This window comes from Protobothrops mucrosquamatus, unplaced genomic scaffold (genome assembly GCF_001527695.2).
Source record: "Protobothrops mucrosquamatus isolate PMUCROS unplaced genomic scaffold, P.Mucros_1.0 scaffold280, whole genome shotgun sequence".
In the NCBI taxonomy this organism is placed as follows: Eukaryota; Metazoa; Chordata; class Lepidosauria; order Squamata; family Viperidae; genus Protobothrops; species Protobothrops mucrosquamatus.
The window spans coordinates 4,687-20,335 of NW_015386624.1; the positions used below are offsets into that span (position 1 = coordinate 4,687).

Consider the following 15,649-nt stretch of genomic DNA (forward strand, 5'->3'; position numbering starts at 1 on the left):
CTGGGATAAGGTGAAGTGGATGAGAGGATTTAATGAGGAATGCATGTGGAAGCTTAATTTTGGTGCCAGGTTTTTAATGTTGTTGGTTTTAATATATATTATTTTGTTTTATTATATATGTTGCTTTAATTGTTTCCTGAGAGCCATCCAGAGTTTGATACAAGATGGGCAGATGGGCAGCTATATAAATGAATTAATTAATTGATGATTTATTTATTTATTTTTAACAAAGAGAGAGTCTGCCAAGAGAGAGCCAGCTTGGTCTAGTGGTTGGGGCACCAAGCTGGAGGGCAGGAGGCGGTGAGTTCAAGTCATGCCTTGACCCTGAAGGCCAGCTGGGTGACTTTGGGCCAGTCATTGACTCTCAACCCAACCCACCTCACAGGGTTATTGTTTTGGGGAAAATAGGAGGAGGACAGTGTGTTGGATATGTTTGGCACCTTGAGTTATTCTTAAAAATAAAAAAGGCGGGATACAAATAATAATAAAATAATAAAATAAACCCTGCCCTCTGTCCAGCAGCCCATTGCAGAATATAAACCATAATGCATACTTTCTACCACACACCCAGTCCTGAAGATGGATTGCAGGATGCAGAAGGCAGTCTGGTGTGCCTCCCCACTACCTGTCCCTCTACTTCTTTCCACAGAGCTCCATGAATCTCCCTCCTGACAAGGCCCGTCTTCTGAGGCAATATGACAACGAGAAGAAATGGGACCTAATTTGTGACCAGGTAAGAGAGCTGGAAGAGCTAAGATAGAGGGGGGGAGGGAAAGGGAGAGAGAGAGAGACTTTGCCAACATGAAAGAGACAACATGTCAGGGCATATCAGCTTATGACTCAGGCAAGAGGACTATTGCCAGAAGCAACATGTGGTCCCCTTGATCTAAGGCAGGGGTGTCAAACTGGCGGTCCAAGGGCCGGATGCGTCATGGGCAGGCCACGCCCACTCCGGCTCTGCAAAGGCAAAAAAAAGTCATGATACATCATGATACATCATGTGATGCGATTGAATTTTGACACCTGTGATCTAAGGGCTTTGATTTCCTTTAAAAGAGCAGGCAACATCTCCCTATCTGTAGGCTTTTTTGATACATGGCTGCTGAAGTCAAGGGGTCCCTGTTATCCCTGTAAATAATGGGAAATTTCTACACTTGATCTAGGTAAAGCTCCGTTACAAACTGAAGGGGGAAAAAAATGCTCCAGTGCTTTTTATTTTCTGGACAATTTTGGTCAGTTTGATATTCTTAGAGTGGTGTTTTTCAAAGTGTGGTCTGAGAATCCTGGGGAGTCCTCCAAGATCTTCTCAAGGCCCTGCAAAATCAAAATTATTTGCCAGTTTATGTTGAGAAATGATTTATTTAATAGTAAAGTCCCATCAAACGATTGTGAGAAATATAGACGAGGGGGGACATGATAGCAGTGTTCCAATATCTCAGGGGCTGCCACAAAGAAGAGGGAGTCAAGCTATTCTCCAAGGCACCTGAAGGCAGGACGAGAGCAACGGATGGAAACTGATCAAAGAGAGAAGCAGCTTAGAACTAAGGAGAAACTTCCTGACAGTTAGAATAATTAACCAGTGGAACAACCTGCCTCCAGACGCGGTGAATGCTCCAACACTGGAAGTTTTTAAGAAGAGACTGGACAGCCATTTGTCTGAAATGATGTAGGGTTCCTGCCTGAGCAGGGGGTTGGACTCGATGACCTCCAAGGTCCCTTCCAACTTTATTATTATTATTAATTTTAATGTTTAATTTTGCAAATATCAATAAATCTATAAAAAGTTAAAAGGTATAATCTTTAAAACTGGGAAGGGGCCCCAGAAAAAAGTTTAATAAACACTAATATAGAGAACAACACTTAAAAGATGCAAGAGAGATCTGACTTTTTCACGGAGCATCCCTAAAATACCACTTGAGCCCAGATAGGCTTCACTGCTAATACTTCCCTTATTTCCCTACAAAAAACCAATCCCAAACCAAACAAAAACCTACAAGGAGTTATCTTAGTATGGTCTTGGCCCCAACTGCCAAATAAGCAGGAAGGTGCCAATATAGAACATGGCTAACTACAGGGCCTTTTGCTAAAGACTGTGTCAAACCTAGAGTAATTCAGGATGTAAGTGTAAAACTATTGCAACTCATCTATCAGTGTTGCTCTCAAAGTTTGGCCAAGAAAAGTGATATGTGCTTCAGCCCAAAAACTTTTCTCAAGAGCAGTACAGAAGTGCAGAGTCCCTGAAATAATTCTTGGGTTATTTTAAAGGAAAATTGCTTTTCATGGGATGAACTATCAGGAGAAACCATCTGGAGAGGAAAACAAATCCTGTAAAGAACTGCTACACCTAAACATATGCATGCAAATGGACACTACACAGAATTAGAAGAGGCTGCTGGATCAGCCCTGATACTGTATTTGATCAAAGCTAAATGTAGGACATTAATACAGTCACCAATATCATATCCAAAGGCCTTTGATCCTGAAGTAGTAGCCGCAACTTAAATCCCAAACTCTATGAATTTATTTGAAACAATGTTCGTGGATTCAAAATATTATTTTTGCAAGTCTGTGAGTATGTGGGAACTTGGATAAGAAAATGGTTTTCAGTTTGATTATTTACAACCTGCTCCTATATTCCTGCGCACTTAGAAGTAAAACTCTTCAACAGAGTAATTGTGCCTAGTCTTAACAATCTTGAAATTATAGGGACAGGCTTTTCTAACATATGAGCACAAAGAAAAAGAGCAGAAACTATCTGGGTGAAGCATAAAATGAAAATGGCCTTCCTTTCAAGTTTATTAGGGAAGCAGACATAAAGAAGCATCTGCTATTTGGATTAGTAGGTACCTAAGTTGAGTCCCTGGCTGGCATGCTTTCAGTGCAAGTGAGGGCTTTGTATGCTGAGGGGAAGTTCTTGAATTAATAAATCCATAATGCAGCATTCCAGTGCTGGCTTTCAAAGACTTCTTGCATTCACAGTAATTCCCTCTATCTCTCCCCACCCCCCAATTTCTTTTCTCTACCCAACATGGAACAGGAAAGGTTTCAAGTGAAGAATCCACCCCACACATATATACAGAAATTGAAGAGCTTCCTCGATCCAGGTGTTACCCGAAAGGTAAGCCTTAAAAGACTTCTTTAATATGGTTTCCAATATTAGGAGAACGGTGACCAAAGAAACAGCTTCCTCCTTCCCCTCCCCCACACTTTATAGCAGGGGTAGTCAACCTTGGCTCTTTTATGACTCGTGGACTTAAATTCCCAGAATTCCTGAGCCAGCTTGGCTGGCTCAGGAATTCTGGGAGTTGAAGTCCACGAGTCATAAAAGAGCCAAGGTTGACTACCCCTGCTGTATAGCATACCAAAGCGTTAGCTATGCATTGGTCCAAGCAGAATATTATTTACTATTAAATTAAAACTAATAAAATACATGTGGTCCTCAACTTACAACCATTTGTTTAGTGACTAGTTACAGTCCACTGAAAAAACAGTGACCTGTCTATGCACTTAAGACTATTCCAGCATCTTCACGGTCAGATGATCAATTCTGACACTTGGCAACTGGCATATACTTAACAACAATTGTAGCATCTCAGGTCATGTGATCACTTTTGTGATCTTTCTAGCCAACTTCCAGTAAGCTAAGCGAATGGGGAAAACTGGATTAGCTTACCCGACCACCTGATTCATTTAACAACTGCAGTGATTCATTTAACAACGGTCACAAAAAAGGCCTGTAAGGTCCTGCCTCAGCTATTTACTCAAGAAAGCATGACTCTTGCAACAAGCATTATTTCAAAAGGATCTTTTACTGAGAGAAAGTGATTGCAGAGAAGCCAGGCAGAATCTGAAGTTCCCACATGAATCGTTAACCTAATTTCCCATTGTTCAAACCCCTCCCCAAAGCCCCAGTCCATCAGGATCCAATCTGCTGGCTTAAAGTTATTATGGGAACTCCAAGACGAGAAGGTGATAACAAGTTGTCTTCTTGGTGCTGCGATCTTGGTAACAGGCTGAATCCGGCTGGAAAGGAGTCCATCCAGATGGTCCTGATGGCCCATTCACCCCTTCCTATTTCTCATACCAATACATCAGAGCAAAAGCAACACATTCTTGAAACCCCAAATAACTGCCCCCCTCCCTTTGGAATGGCAGCGTTCCGACAGGGACCTGACCTGACAAGGCCATAAAATCAGGGGTGATTTCATTTAGCAATGGAAATTCTGGTCCCAGTTGTGGTTGTAAGTTAAGGATTACCTGTATAAGGGATAAGTCATTGGAGTGGAAGCTACCACAATTGTAATTGTGAAAAATAAATATATCCTACAACCCACAAGTTGTGGTGACTTATCTACAAACTCATTGGGCAGGCAGCAATTTGGCAGTGCTGAACGCGCAAAGGGGACTCTTCTACACACAATAGACTCTTCATACCACTCAAAACCACCTCTGGACCTCTGCAGTGCAGGCCTTGCTTAAGAGGAGAGCTGTTTTTTTTCCTACTCAACAAAAAAAGAAAAGAAATACAGTTATCATTGAATCAAGCCCAAATCCTTCTGACATGGAAATATCCATCTTATTGATGATTAGATACATCCTCCGTTACAAAATCTATAATAAATGGTAAAATTATTATTCTTTTAAACAATAAAGGCAGTAGGGGGATATGAAGAGTGATAGAAAAGGAAATGCTAGCATATTTAAACTGATGGTCCATCCTGCCTCTGCAGTTGTGGTTCTTTTGTGTAAAAAATTGATTGTGCTGTATACTACTAGAGCAAGGAGTTATTTGTGCTTACAGAAGTTCCGTCGGAGGGTGCAGGAATCCACCAAAGTGCTGAGGGAGCTGGAGATCTCTTTAAGGACCAATCACATTGGGTAAGTTATTGTTAACTTTTGAACAAGTGTATCATGTGTCATTCTGAGAAAGTGCCATTTGAACAGGCATTATATTTGATGTTGTATGTTATCTCACAGGGATGAGGTGTTTTCTCTCTGGCTGCTGGATTGCATGAATTCATGCTATGATCCATACAGTTTTTCATATATTCAGGCTAGCCTTTAAACCAATACAGAATAGCAGTAAATGGTTGATCCTTAGTAGTCAAGCCAAAACTATAATACAGAGATCTGTCCAGGGATCATATGATTGTAGGGTTTGCACAATGTATTAGATCAGACTATATAGATCAGTAGTGGCGAACCTATGGCATGCGTGCCAGAGGTGGCACTCAGAGCTCTCTCTGTGGGCACCCACGCCGTCGCCCCAGACAGAGGGACGTGGGCCTGGGCTGCTCCCCTCCCCCTCTCCACACGTGCAGAGTCCGGGAACAGCTGCAAGACTTGGGCGGGGAGAAGGGAACCTATAAAAGGAGCAGGTTTTGGCAGAAGAGTGAGTGAGCGGCCTTTGGAAGCGACGGTGGGCAGCAAGCGAGCGAGCACATGGCCTTTGGAAGTGACCAGTGGTGGGTTTCAAATAATTTAGCAACTGGTTCACCCAGCCGCCCCACCCACCAGAGACCTCCTGGAACTCCCCCAACCCTGCCTGGCCCCCACCATGAGCAACATCGAGGTGGCCACACTCACGCCCACCCAGTCTGCCTTGACCACCGCAGCCATGCCCACCCAGTGGGCCACGCCCACCCGGCCTCTTGGAGATAAATAAGTGAGTTTTGGTTGCAGTTTGGGCACTCGGTCTCTAAAAGGTTCGCCATCACTGATATAGATTATGGGCCAGTATTTCTGAGAAATATATTGTGTGAATTAAGCCTTCACATTAAGTTATAAAAAGGATGTGAACACAACAGTTGTGTTTTGTTAATTTCAGTTTAGGGTTTAGCATGTTTTGAGTACCCGACCTGGAGATGATTTGTCAAAAGGAAGAAAATTGATCTGGGTCTTTTCTGACTTGAACTCTTTCTATGCAGCCCTTCGTAATCTGACAAGAAGTTGGATTTAAGATAGGACCCATTCCCCATTCAAGGGTGGTATTTTGTACAAAGAAACATTTAATCCCCTGCCTTTCTTACTCCCTAAATTTCACATCTAGATTGCTACACCCTAGCAAAAAGATTCCTATCATATCTAAAAAGTTTGCAAGCCCGCTATAGAGAATTGAGAAATGTGTTCCTGTCTCCCACCTGTCCTGGTTCCAGCTGGAAGGGAAACACCAACAAGAGCAGGAAGCTGAACTGTTCCTGTTCTTGGCTTCTGAGCCTGGTTGGGTAGGAATTCCTCAGGCCAGTTGGAACTGATACCAAGGGTGATGCTTAGTCAGCAGTATCCTTTGGTGAGGTCTGAACAAACAATAACACAAGGTATGAGATTCAGGAATCTGAAAGGGATGAAAAAAGGCCAAATGCTAGGAGTATGGGGCAGAATCAAATATTTTACAAAAGGTAGAATGAGGTACATGTATGAATATCTGAAGAGAATCATAGTGCACAATGTGTCAGAAAATAAAGCATTCAGGCTTTCTAATCCAGAATTCGTCACTAAGGCAAAACTCAACTGTTCTGAAGAGCACAGAGTTCAGAGTTAAGGACATTCCCCACCCCACCCCATCAGCTGAATTACAGTAGACAGTGAATTGTGGATGCAAAGGATTAAAATCTGGAAATCCAAGGTACCGGTATTCAGCTGAACAATCCAAACAAGATAGTTAACCAGGTCAAATGAAGTTTTTATTAATTTATTTATATATATATAGAACACGGGTCTTCAAACTTAGAATTCTGGGAGTTAAAGTCCACAAGTCATAAAAGGGCCAAGTTTAAAGACCCCTGTGCTAGAATTATTTATCGTGGATAAGAAAGCTAGGTGTGCTATTATTTATCAGAGTGCTTTTTTCTCCCAGTCACCTGGAAGAACAGCACAGTTTTCTCCCCCAAAGCACCAGAATGTTAATCATAAATAATTTTCTGGCACCAAATGGTATTCTCTTCCTTCTGCTAAACAGGGGTTTAGCAGAAGGAAAGACTGTGGGGCCACTGCTGAAAATGTAAAGCAGTTTTTTTTAAGAGGTTAGCAGGCCACGTTGAAGCAAACAGTCTCTCCTCTATTTTCATAGTAGATATGAATTATTTCAGCAATTCGGGAAGATATTATGTTAACTTTCAGTTGTTATTATTATTAGCAATAATTCAGGTTCTATTATGATGATAACTGTAATTGTTTTTGCTATGTGACATGAAAAATGGCAAAATATTGCATAATTATTTATTGGAACAATATTTCATGCTCTAGTTCCTATTCAAGAGTGAGAAAAAAAATTATATATGCAGATTTTACTGAAAATCAATACATGTAAATCTTTTCTGCTTCATAATAGTGAGTCATGGAAGCTATTTATAATGAGAAGACATGAATAACTGGGCCAGCATCTCTTCTGCAAGACAAAACTCAGAAAATTATGTTGGCTGAGCAGAACAACAGTCAATAACCTTCAGTTTTTATACTGGATACTTCCTTCCCATCCACCAGTTGCTTCCTTTATGATGCAGAATGCAGGAGGAATTACTCAGTGTTCTCCTTTCCATCTCTAATTTGCTGCTTTTATGCACATAAGAGGGTTAAGGCTGGAATATCCAAAGGTCATTCCCTTTGGGATTGTCCATGCTAGTTACCCCCAGTGCAGTTTCTAGTGCTTTTGAAAGTTCCATGCCTTTTGATCGATACAGGTGAATGTACTGCTTCAGACAGGAAGGTGGTGCGGGGTAGTGATGGCAGAAAAGATTACAGTATTGGCAGTTCCCTCCCTTCCATCCTGGACATAGCATACAAGTGTTGCTTGAGGAGGGTCCGCAAGATTGTCTGGGACACTACACATCCTCTTCATGTATTCAAGATGGACAGTGTTTAATATTTATATGTAAGGGTGTAGGTTTATACATATGTTGTATATAGCATGTTTAAATGTGTGTTACGCATGTGTAGACTTGGAGAGCAAGCAACTAAATTTCATTTTTAATGTGTGCCAATATGCCCCAGTAAAAAATGACAATAACGGTTACTTATCTATCTATAGATAATAGAAAATTTTTTGCCTCTGGTTCATCTCTTTCTTTTCCTTGCTTTTGTCTGGTACCTATTTTGATGTTTGCGGATGTTTTTATACATTCATATAATCTGCTAGTTGAGCTGAGTGATAGGTGAACTTGCTGTCATCTGGATAAAGGAAGTGACTGGGAGTGAACTGGGTGCAAACTAAACTGCAAATTATCCATAATCACTTTCCAACATTTCGTGGTCTTAATCTACAAAAATAGAATTGAACGCGTGTGTAGATGAAAACCTGGTTTCATCGCAGCGGTGAGGTTGTCAGTGAGGTTTACCAATGTAGGACAGACATATGCCATCGTGATGTTATTGACTACAATTTCCATCATTCCCAGCTGTTATTTTTGACCACTCCCAATGATTATCAAAAGCATATTTTTGCAATAGGCAATTAGTCACAGAACTCAACATTTCTGGGAATGGAATCAGGGATAATTTGGAACAACTATGATAAGAAAAAAAGGAACAACCATGATAAGAATATAACTTGGAGTGTGTCCCTGACTTGGACACAGCAGAATCTTTGGCACAGAAAAACTTTAGAAGGCTATGATTCAGACGGGGGATAGGGTTGGGTATATGGGGGAACAAGCTCTCATTCTCTGGGGGAGAAGGAAGCACACAAGGACATAATGCAATCCCTGCTCATGTATGCAATCTTGGAGGGTAACCTGCTTCTTGCAGACAATCTTCAACTGCTACAAATAATCCACATGTCCTTGATAAAATTTCCTCTATCTTTCTAAAGCTTACTTTTGCTTTCTTGTAAACAACAGTCTATTCAAATAAAAAAAAAATCATTTTTTGTAACAGAGTTGTCAAAGTCTGGAATATCTTACCCAGTTCAGTTCTCTCAGCTCCTAACTTTTACAGTTTTAATTCTAACTTAGCTTCTGTGGACCTCATCCTATATTTAAGAGGTTCCTAAGGGGGCGTGTCTAAGTGCACTAACATGCCTATTGTCCCTATCACATTTTAGTTATTTCATTTTGTTCGTTAGAATTTGTAATTTTTGTTTGGTGAATAAACAAACAAATAAGCAATAAACAATATAAATACCAAACAAACAAACAAATAAATTCGGAGGAGAATGGACATCCCGTAATGTAACCCAGCAGGGATCTGCCCCAAATTTCTCAAGCCAGCCTGCCTGCCTTCCTTCCTTCCTTCCTTCCTTCCTTCCTTCCTTCCTTCCTTCCTTCCTTCCTTCCTTCCTTCCTTCCTTCCTTCCTTCCTTCCTTCCTCTTGGGCCACTTGTTTGAACCCCTGTTTCTCTGTTCTTAACACAGCTGGGGCTGAACTGTTGGTGTTAGTGATATTCCTGGTTGGAAGCAGTCTATGAGACTTTCCTAAGCCCAGTGATTATTTGCATCATGTACACAAATGAATACCAGTGCATGCAGGCGCTCACTCACATCTATGCCTTGTCTCTCACTTGCTCTTGAGGATTTATTCCTTCCAGTGAAGGCATAAAATGACTGTCAGAGGCATAGTAGATCTAATCTGGTATTTGCTGTAATTGACAATGGCTCTCCAGGTCAGAGATTGAGAAATGTTTTGTGTAAATCCTTGGGACACCTATCTACAAAACATGTGCTTTGCCAATCAGCTGTAGTTAATCAGGCACAGCAGCAGATGCATTTGTAAAGAAACATCTATGTAAGCACACACTTAAAAAAAAATTGTGCAGCTTCCTCTTCTGCAAGGAACTCACACACCCGCTCATAATTCCTCTTCCTTACCTGACTACAGGATGGGATTTGCCTTAGAGAGCCTTTGCTCCTTCCTCCACATCCTTTAGCCTTCAGCAGATGCATTGAAGACTCTAAATTAGTAGTGCAGCCACTGAAATCAGGCAGGAAACACACTGGGGTTGGAGGCTGAAGTTCAGACAAGCAGGAAATGGGCGGGTGTAGAGGGAGAGAGAGGGAAAGGGAGACCATATGTACCATTTCAGGGTCCAGATGATTAATGGTCAAAATTGCAGTCAGCCAAAGCTGCTTCAGGAAATAACAGCACATATTGAAACCACTAGCTGCAGGCATTCTCTCTCTTATGATGTACAGTACTTGTTCCTGGGTTGGCACATCTCCACGTACAAAGTCATACACATTCACAGCTTCATTTGGTACTACCCAACATGTTCAGTTTGATTCTTTGCCTACAGATTCGTCCCATTTGTTTCCCGTGCTATTTTCCCTCCTTGCATCAAAGACTACAGGAGGGTGAGGGATCTCCAGCAGATGTCTTAGAACCTAAGCAAACACTCCCTTCCCTGCTGTTGAAAGATAAAGCTGTACCAGTTACAGTATTTTGTTTACAACGACTAGGGGCCACCACTATCTCCCTGAACTGACATTGGGTGGGCCATAGTTGCTGATTTCCTTCTAAATTCATCATGTTCTTCTGTCTTCTCTGAACCCTGTCCAGTTTATATACATTGCTCCAAAACACCAGACTGGACATCGTTCTAAAAATAAGCTGAGTTTGATTGGAGTTATTTGAGAAGGAGAAGTGTTGATGTCTGATGTCTAGGCTGGTGTCTCTGAAAGCTGGAGATAGCCATTCACTTGTTCAGGGAGATTGTGGTAGCTCCTCGTTGTTGTAAACAAAATACAAAATTCAAGAATTTCCCATTGGGAAGGGACATCTCATTGGAGCATATTTGCTTTCCATACACAATTTGAATTATAATTCCATGAACCTTCATTGAATAGGCTGCCCTCCCAGACTGTTGTCATTCATGTGGGTTTTCAAGTATCTAAATTAGAGGTTCCTAAACATTTTGCCATCATACCTCCCTTTAGTGTAATATTAATATATGTATCTCCCCTAAAAATTTAAATACCCAAATGAACAATGAAAACAGTATAATGAAATATTGGAAGATGTGGATTTATTATAACAAAGCAAAACTAAAAGGTTCTTCATCCCTCCCTTGAACTCATCCTGTACCACTTCCCCGAAGGCGATATACAGTTTGAGAAACCCTGCTCAAAGTACTAATTCAGTATATTGCAGGAGACAATGAATTTGATTTTTGTGCAAGATTATACTGTATATACCCACTGAATCTGTCTAATTTATATAACTAATTAATATCTTGTCTTTTTAGGCAAAATCTATCCCTGAGATCTTAACATAAAACAAGGTTAGGTACAATCAAGTATATAAGTGTTTCTAAAAATAGCAGAAACAGAAGAACCAGCAAAAAGGAGGAGGAAGATAAGATTAATATTAATCAAAACATTACAATTTTTAATGTGTACATAAACTCAGATTATAACAACTCATTCCTGAGAGTTGCAATCACCTGAATTGTCACAATCAAATGGATGAAATGGCAGTGTGGAGCCTATGTACCTAAAAACACTGAGAAGAATGAAAGAGGAGAAAATTATATTGGATAGCAAGCAGCATTCAAGGAAATAAAAGACATGGATGCGGCTCGTGTCCATTGAAGGATTCCAAGTTAATATCTAGTCACATCCATGTCTTTTATTTCCTTGAATGCTGCTTGCTACCCAGTATAATTTTCTCCTCTTTCCTTCTTCTCAGTGTTTTTAGGTTCATAGACTCTATGCTTAAATGTCAAGTAGGCCATCGTTGCATGTTTTTTTTAAGTTCATCTGTAGGTTGCCCAGAGTGATCCAGGAGTCAGATGGCTTCAAAATTGGATGGGTAAACAAATGAACATCTTTCTTTAAACACTATTTGAATGCATAAAGAGGCAATCTTCCATCAGCTGGAAATTGTTGCCTCATCTGGAGGACATCAGGTTGGGGACAGCTGGTTGGAAGGATGGACCTCGAAAAGTGCCACAGTTGGACTTTAAACATAGTCAGTAAGTCACATCACAAAACATCTGGAATAATGACATTTTGAAGTCAGTTTGTGTTTTTGTGTTTTTGCAGGTGGGTGCGTGAATTTCTCAATGATGAAAACAAAGGCCTGGATGTGCTGGTGGACTACCTCTCATTTGCTCAGTGTGCAGTGATGTAAGTAATGTGTTACTGTCAAGATGCCCTGGCTCTTTTTCCTTCTTCACAATATCCCATACCTATGTTGACATTTCATGTTGGTATCTTATATATTCTTAAAAAGTGGCAATGACAGTTATAGGAAGACATAATGATATTTGCACACTGAGTGGATAATGACATTTTGGAAGCTTGGTTTTATATGTGGGACTCTTAATCTTGTTCAGATTCCCAGATACGGAAGAATTTATATGTTACTTTTAGCATTTTCCATGCCAGGCTTTCTGTTCATTATGGAAGTCTCCCTAGCTGGCACTTACAGATCACAGTTTGCAATTACTTCCAAGGAAAAAATTGCTTGCTGTTTGGCATGTACTGTATATCTTGATAGACTAATGAGATAAATAAAAGTGACAGGTACAAATAAATGAGAATTGGGTAATTGTCTGGCATTTCATTCATTAATTAATTACATTGTAATTAATATGTTCCACTTTTCTGAACTGAAACTGGAAATACTAGCTGAAAGTGCAGCAAGTGAAAGATATTGTTGTCTGCCTTTCTTTTGGTTGGTTCAAAAAAAAAGGATCTGAAGTTCTATTAATGCATGATCCACACAGGATGTTGTAGATGAGGGATGGCAGCTTGAAGATGTAGGACAATATGTGGCTGTGAGGCTTAATTTCAAAGCTTATGTAAATCTTTTCTTCTGTGCTGTCTGCTGCTTGGTTGAGAGTCAAGAGAGTATCAGAAAGATGATAAAAAGGGGGTTTGGGGTGATGTGCTATTAATAATAATAAGCTACATATTGCTTTGATCCCACTGTTCATGAAGCCTCGAACAGATGGCCTAAATTGGTCCCCAGAGTCCTTGAGAATTAGTTGGAAAGGCCATAGAATTCCATTTTGCAATAATATTTAGGTATCCTAACAGAAACATGAAAAGAAAACCCAAAGGATATCAAAACAAGAGGAAAAAATTTTCTGGCAGTTGTTTTGAAGAATACTTGAGAGAGCTAACCCACTGTTTTTACCTCTGTTTAGTAACTTTCACCTTGAATTTACCCAAATGTCTTTGCTAGTTAGATCCCACGGGCCCAACAGACAAGGGAGCTCATAGTATATACATATAGCATATCTCTTTATCAGGAATGGTAAGGCATGAGGCAATCTGCATAGGTGCCATTTTCTAGCCTAAGCTAGTTCTGACTAGATGAATTTTCTTGAAGTTGTCTCCTTATCCTGATAAATTCTTATCTTAACTTGCTGCTTTGGCAGCTTGTTTATTTCATTTTTTTCAAGTTATCCCACTCTCAGGAAGCAGCGATCTTGGAGTGAATTACATAATTTTAAACAACCAAAATATATAAAACGGGAGTAGCCCAAGCCAGAATAAAAGAGTATTAAAACAGCAGCAGAAAGGTTAACAGAAGAAATTCAGGGTAACTTGTAAGTTTGTCAATTTTGGTACCAGGTGAGTTTTCTTAAATCTGTATTCCCATAAGCTCATGTTACTGGGCTTTTCTTAGTGATGGCTTTCTTCTTATTTGTTTTCTTTCTATGTGTCTGAATCTGTATGCAAATACACACACACACACACACACATACAAAAAAACAATTATGATACATTAAATCTATTTTCTTTTTCAATATGTTATTAGTATTTATTAGAATAAAAATATAAAAAAATAAAGGAAAAACAAAGAAAAAGGTAGAAGATGAGAAAATAGAAGCAAACCAGAACGAAAACATCAAATTATGATTTTAGCCCTTCTTTCTATTGAGCAATTGCTATCTTACTCCTTCCTCTTCCTTTTTAACCCTTTTTAACCCCTCAGTCCATAAATCATACAATAAATGTCTTTTCCAACTGGGGAATGCTAAGGTTTTAGGCCAAAGAGATCTCAACCTGTCAGCAGTGGTGTAGCTAGATAATTTAGACCAGTGATAGTGAAATTTTGGGGCTCAGAATGTCAAAAATTTGGAAAATGCGTAATTTGACTCTGCTTAAAAACCATCCCTGGTATAGGGTTTCCTGCTTGAGCAGGGGGTTGGACTAGACTTCCATGGTCCCTATTCTGTTATTTATCTCCTCCACCCCATCTAAGTCACCCTGAATGGTAGCATTCAGCAGCAGTGCTAAGCCTGGGCCCGAAAGTAGAGGCCAGATCTTGATTTCAGCCCTACTGCTACTGCTGCCACTCAAAATAGGCTAACTCATGATGTTTCCCAAGGTTTGTAAGCCTTCAGTTGCAAGAGTTGAATTGTACTACAAAAGGTGTGATTTAGGGGGATAATTGAACTTCCTCAAAATATAAAGATTTACCAGAGCTGCTCTATGAGGAAGCGCTAAAGTCAGAATGCTGTGATTGGAAAAGGCAGAAATCTAGAAAGGATTTGTGGATCGTAACATTCAGAAACCGTCTGTGACAAGAGGATTTTTCATATAACTTCATCCCAGGTTGTTTGGAACGCCAAAGTTCATTTTTTGAATTGGTCTTTTAAATAGACCAGGAGCCATTATTGGCTTAATACTGTTCACAGATTTAAAGAACATCATAAAAATGACTTGTAACTCCATCCAGAATTCAGCACAAATGGGACCAGCTATTTCCAAGATATATTCTTGAAATAAAGCTGTTTAGTCATAATCTAATGCAAACACCATAGTCCAGGGGTAGGCAACCTTGGCTCTTTTATGACTCGTGGACTTCAGGAGTCTGACTCAGGAATTCTGGGAGTTGAAGTCCACGAGTCATAAAAGAGCCAAGGTTGCCTACCCCTGCCATAGTCTATAAAGGACAACTGACTGCAGGCCAGATAGCATAAGGTGATGCTAGAAAAGACTGTATTTAATATAAATTCACCCCACATGGTGTGGAATATACTGTTGCTTCTGTATTGGGGTAACCATACTGTAAAACTGCCCTGTGAATTTCTGTGCAGCTGAGATTTTACTTACAGAAAGGACATTTGATTGTCCATTCACACCTTGTCATGTCCCATGCTGCTGACTTGTGGCTTGCAGAAACATCCATCCTTTGGGAATCCAGAGCTTGACCCCTCCGTGCCAGCTTTTGCCCTAAAGCTTCCCTGTGTGTATGGTGTATGTTCCCTGTCTGCCCTCCAGGTTTGATTTTGAGGGTCTGGAAAATAGCGAGGATGGAGCCCTAGAGAAGCTGAAATCTTGGAGCAGGTCCATAGAGGATCTGCAGCACCCCAGCACCCTGTCTGCTCCCTACGCCAACAGTCTTGCTCGCTCTGCGCGCCAGTCTGCTCTCCGGTATGTACCTCTGTCTTGCCGCAACCTCCAGTATGTATCCTGTTCAGCGGTGCTACTTATACAGTAATAAACCTACCCTGCTTTCTACCCTCCAGGGGATGCCGTGTGCTGATTTCTTCTTCCCACTCCCATTCTCCCCCCTTGATGTTCCTCTGAGGGTAGCTGGCCAGGTCTCTTCTCTGCTCCAGGCCTTGCCTTTGCCCTGCTCTGTTTGCCTGTCTTTGCTGGGTCTCCTGTTCTCTCTTTTTTCTGTCCTTATTACCTTGGTAAGTATCCTTGTATTGGGTACCATGTGCAGCATACAGTGATGTACATCTCAGGCTGGGTAC

The 15,649-nt window shown here is 40.6% G+C and overlaps 1 protein-coding gene across 1 annotated transcript in view; it reads left to right on the forward strand.

The window, feature by feature from the left end:
* Positions 1 to 649: 649 nt before the first annotated feature.
* FMNL3 (formin like 3) overlaps positions 650 to 15,649 on the forward strand; it is a gene marked incomplete at its 5' end in the record, with an annotated part of 53,582 nt that continues 38,582 nt past the window's right edge. The window contains 5 exons of the mRNA XM_015814744.1: positions 650 to 733; positions 3,038 to 3,118; positions 4,802 to 4,878; positions 11,973 to 12,056; positions 15,168 to 15,320. Of these exons, the coding sequence (XP_015670230.1) occupies positions 650 to 733; positions 3,038 to 3,118; positions 4,802 to 4,878; positions 11,973 to 12,056; positions 15,168 to 15,320 (479 nt within the window). The remainder of the gene's footprint in view (positions 734 to 3,037; positions 3,119 to 4,801; positions 4,879 to 11,972; positions 12,057 to 15,167; positions 15,321 to 15,649) is intronic.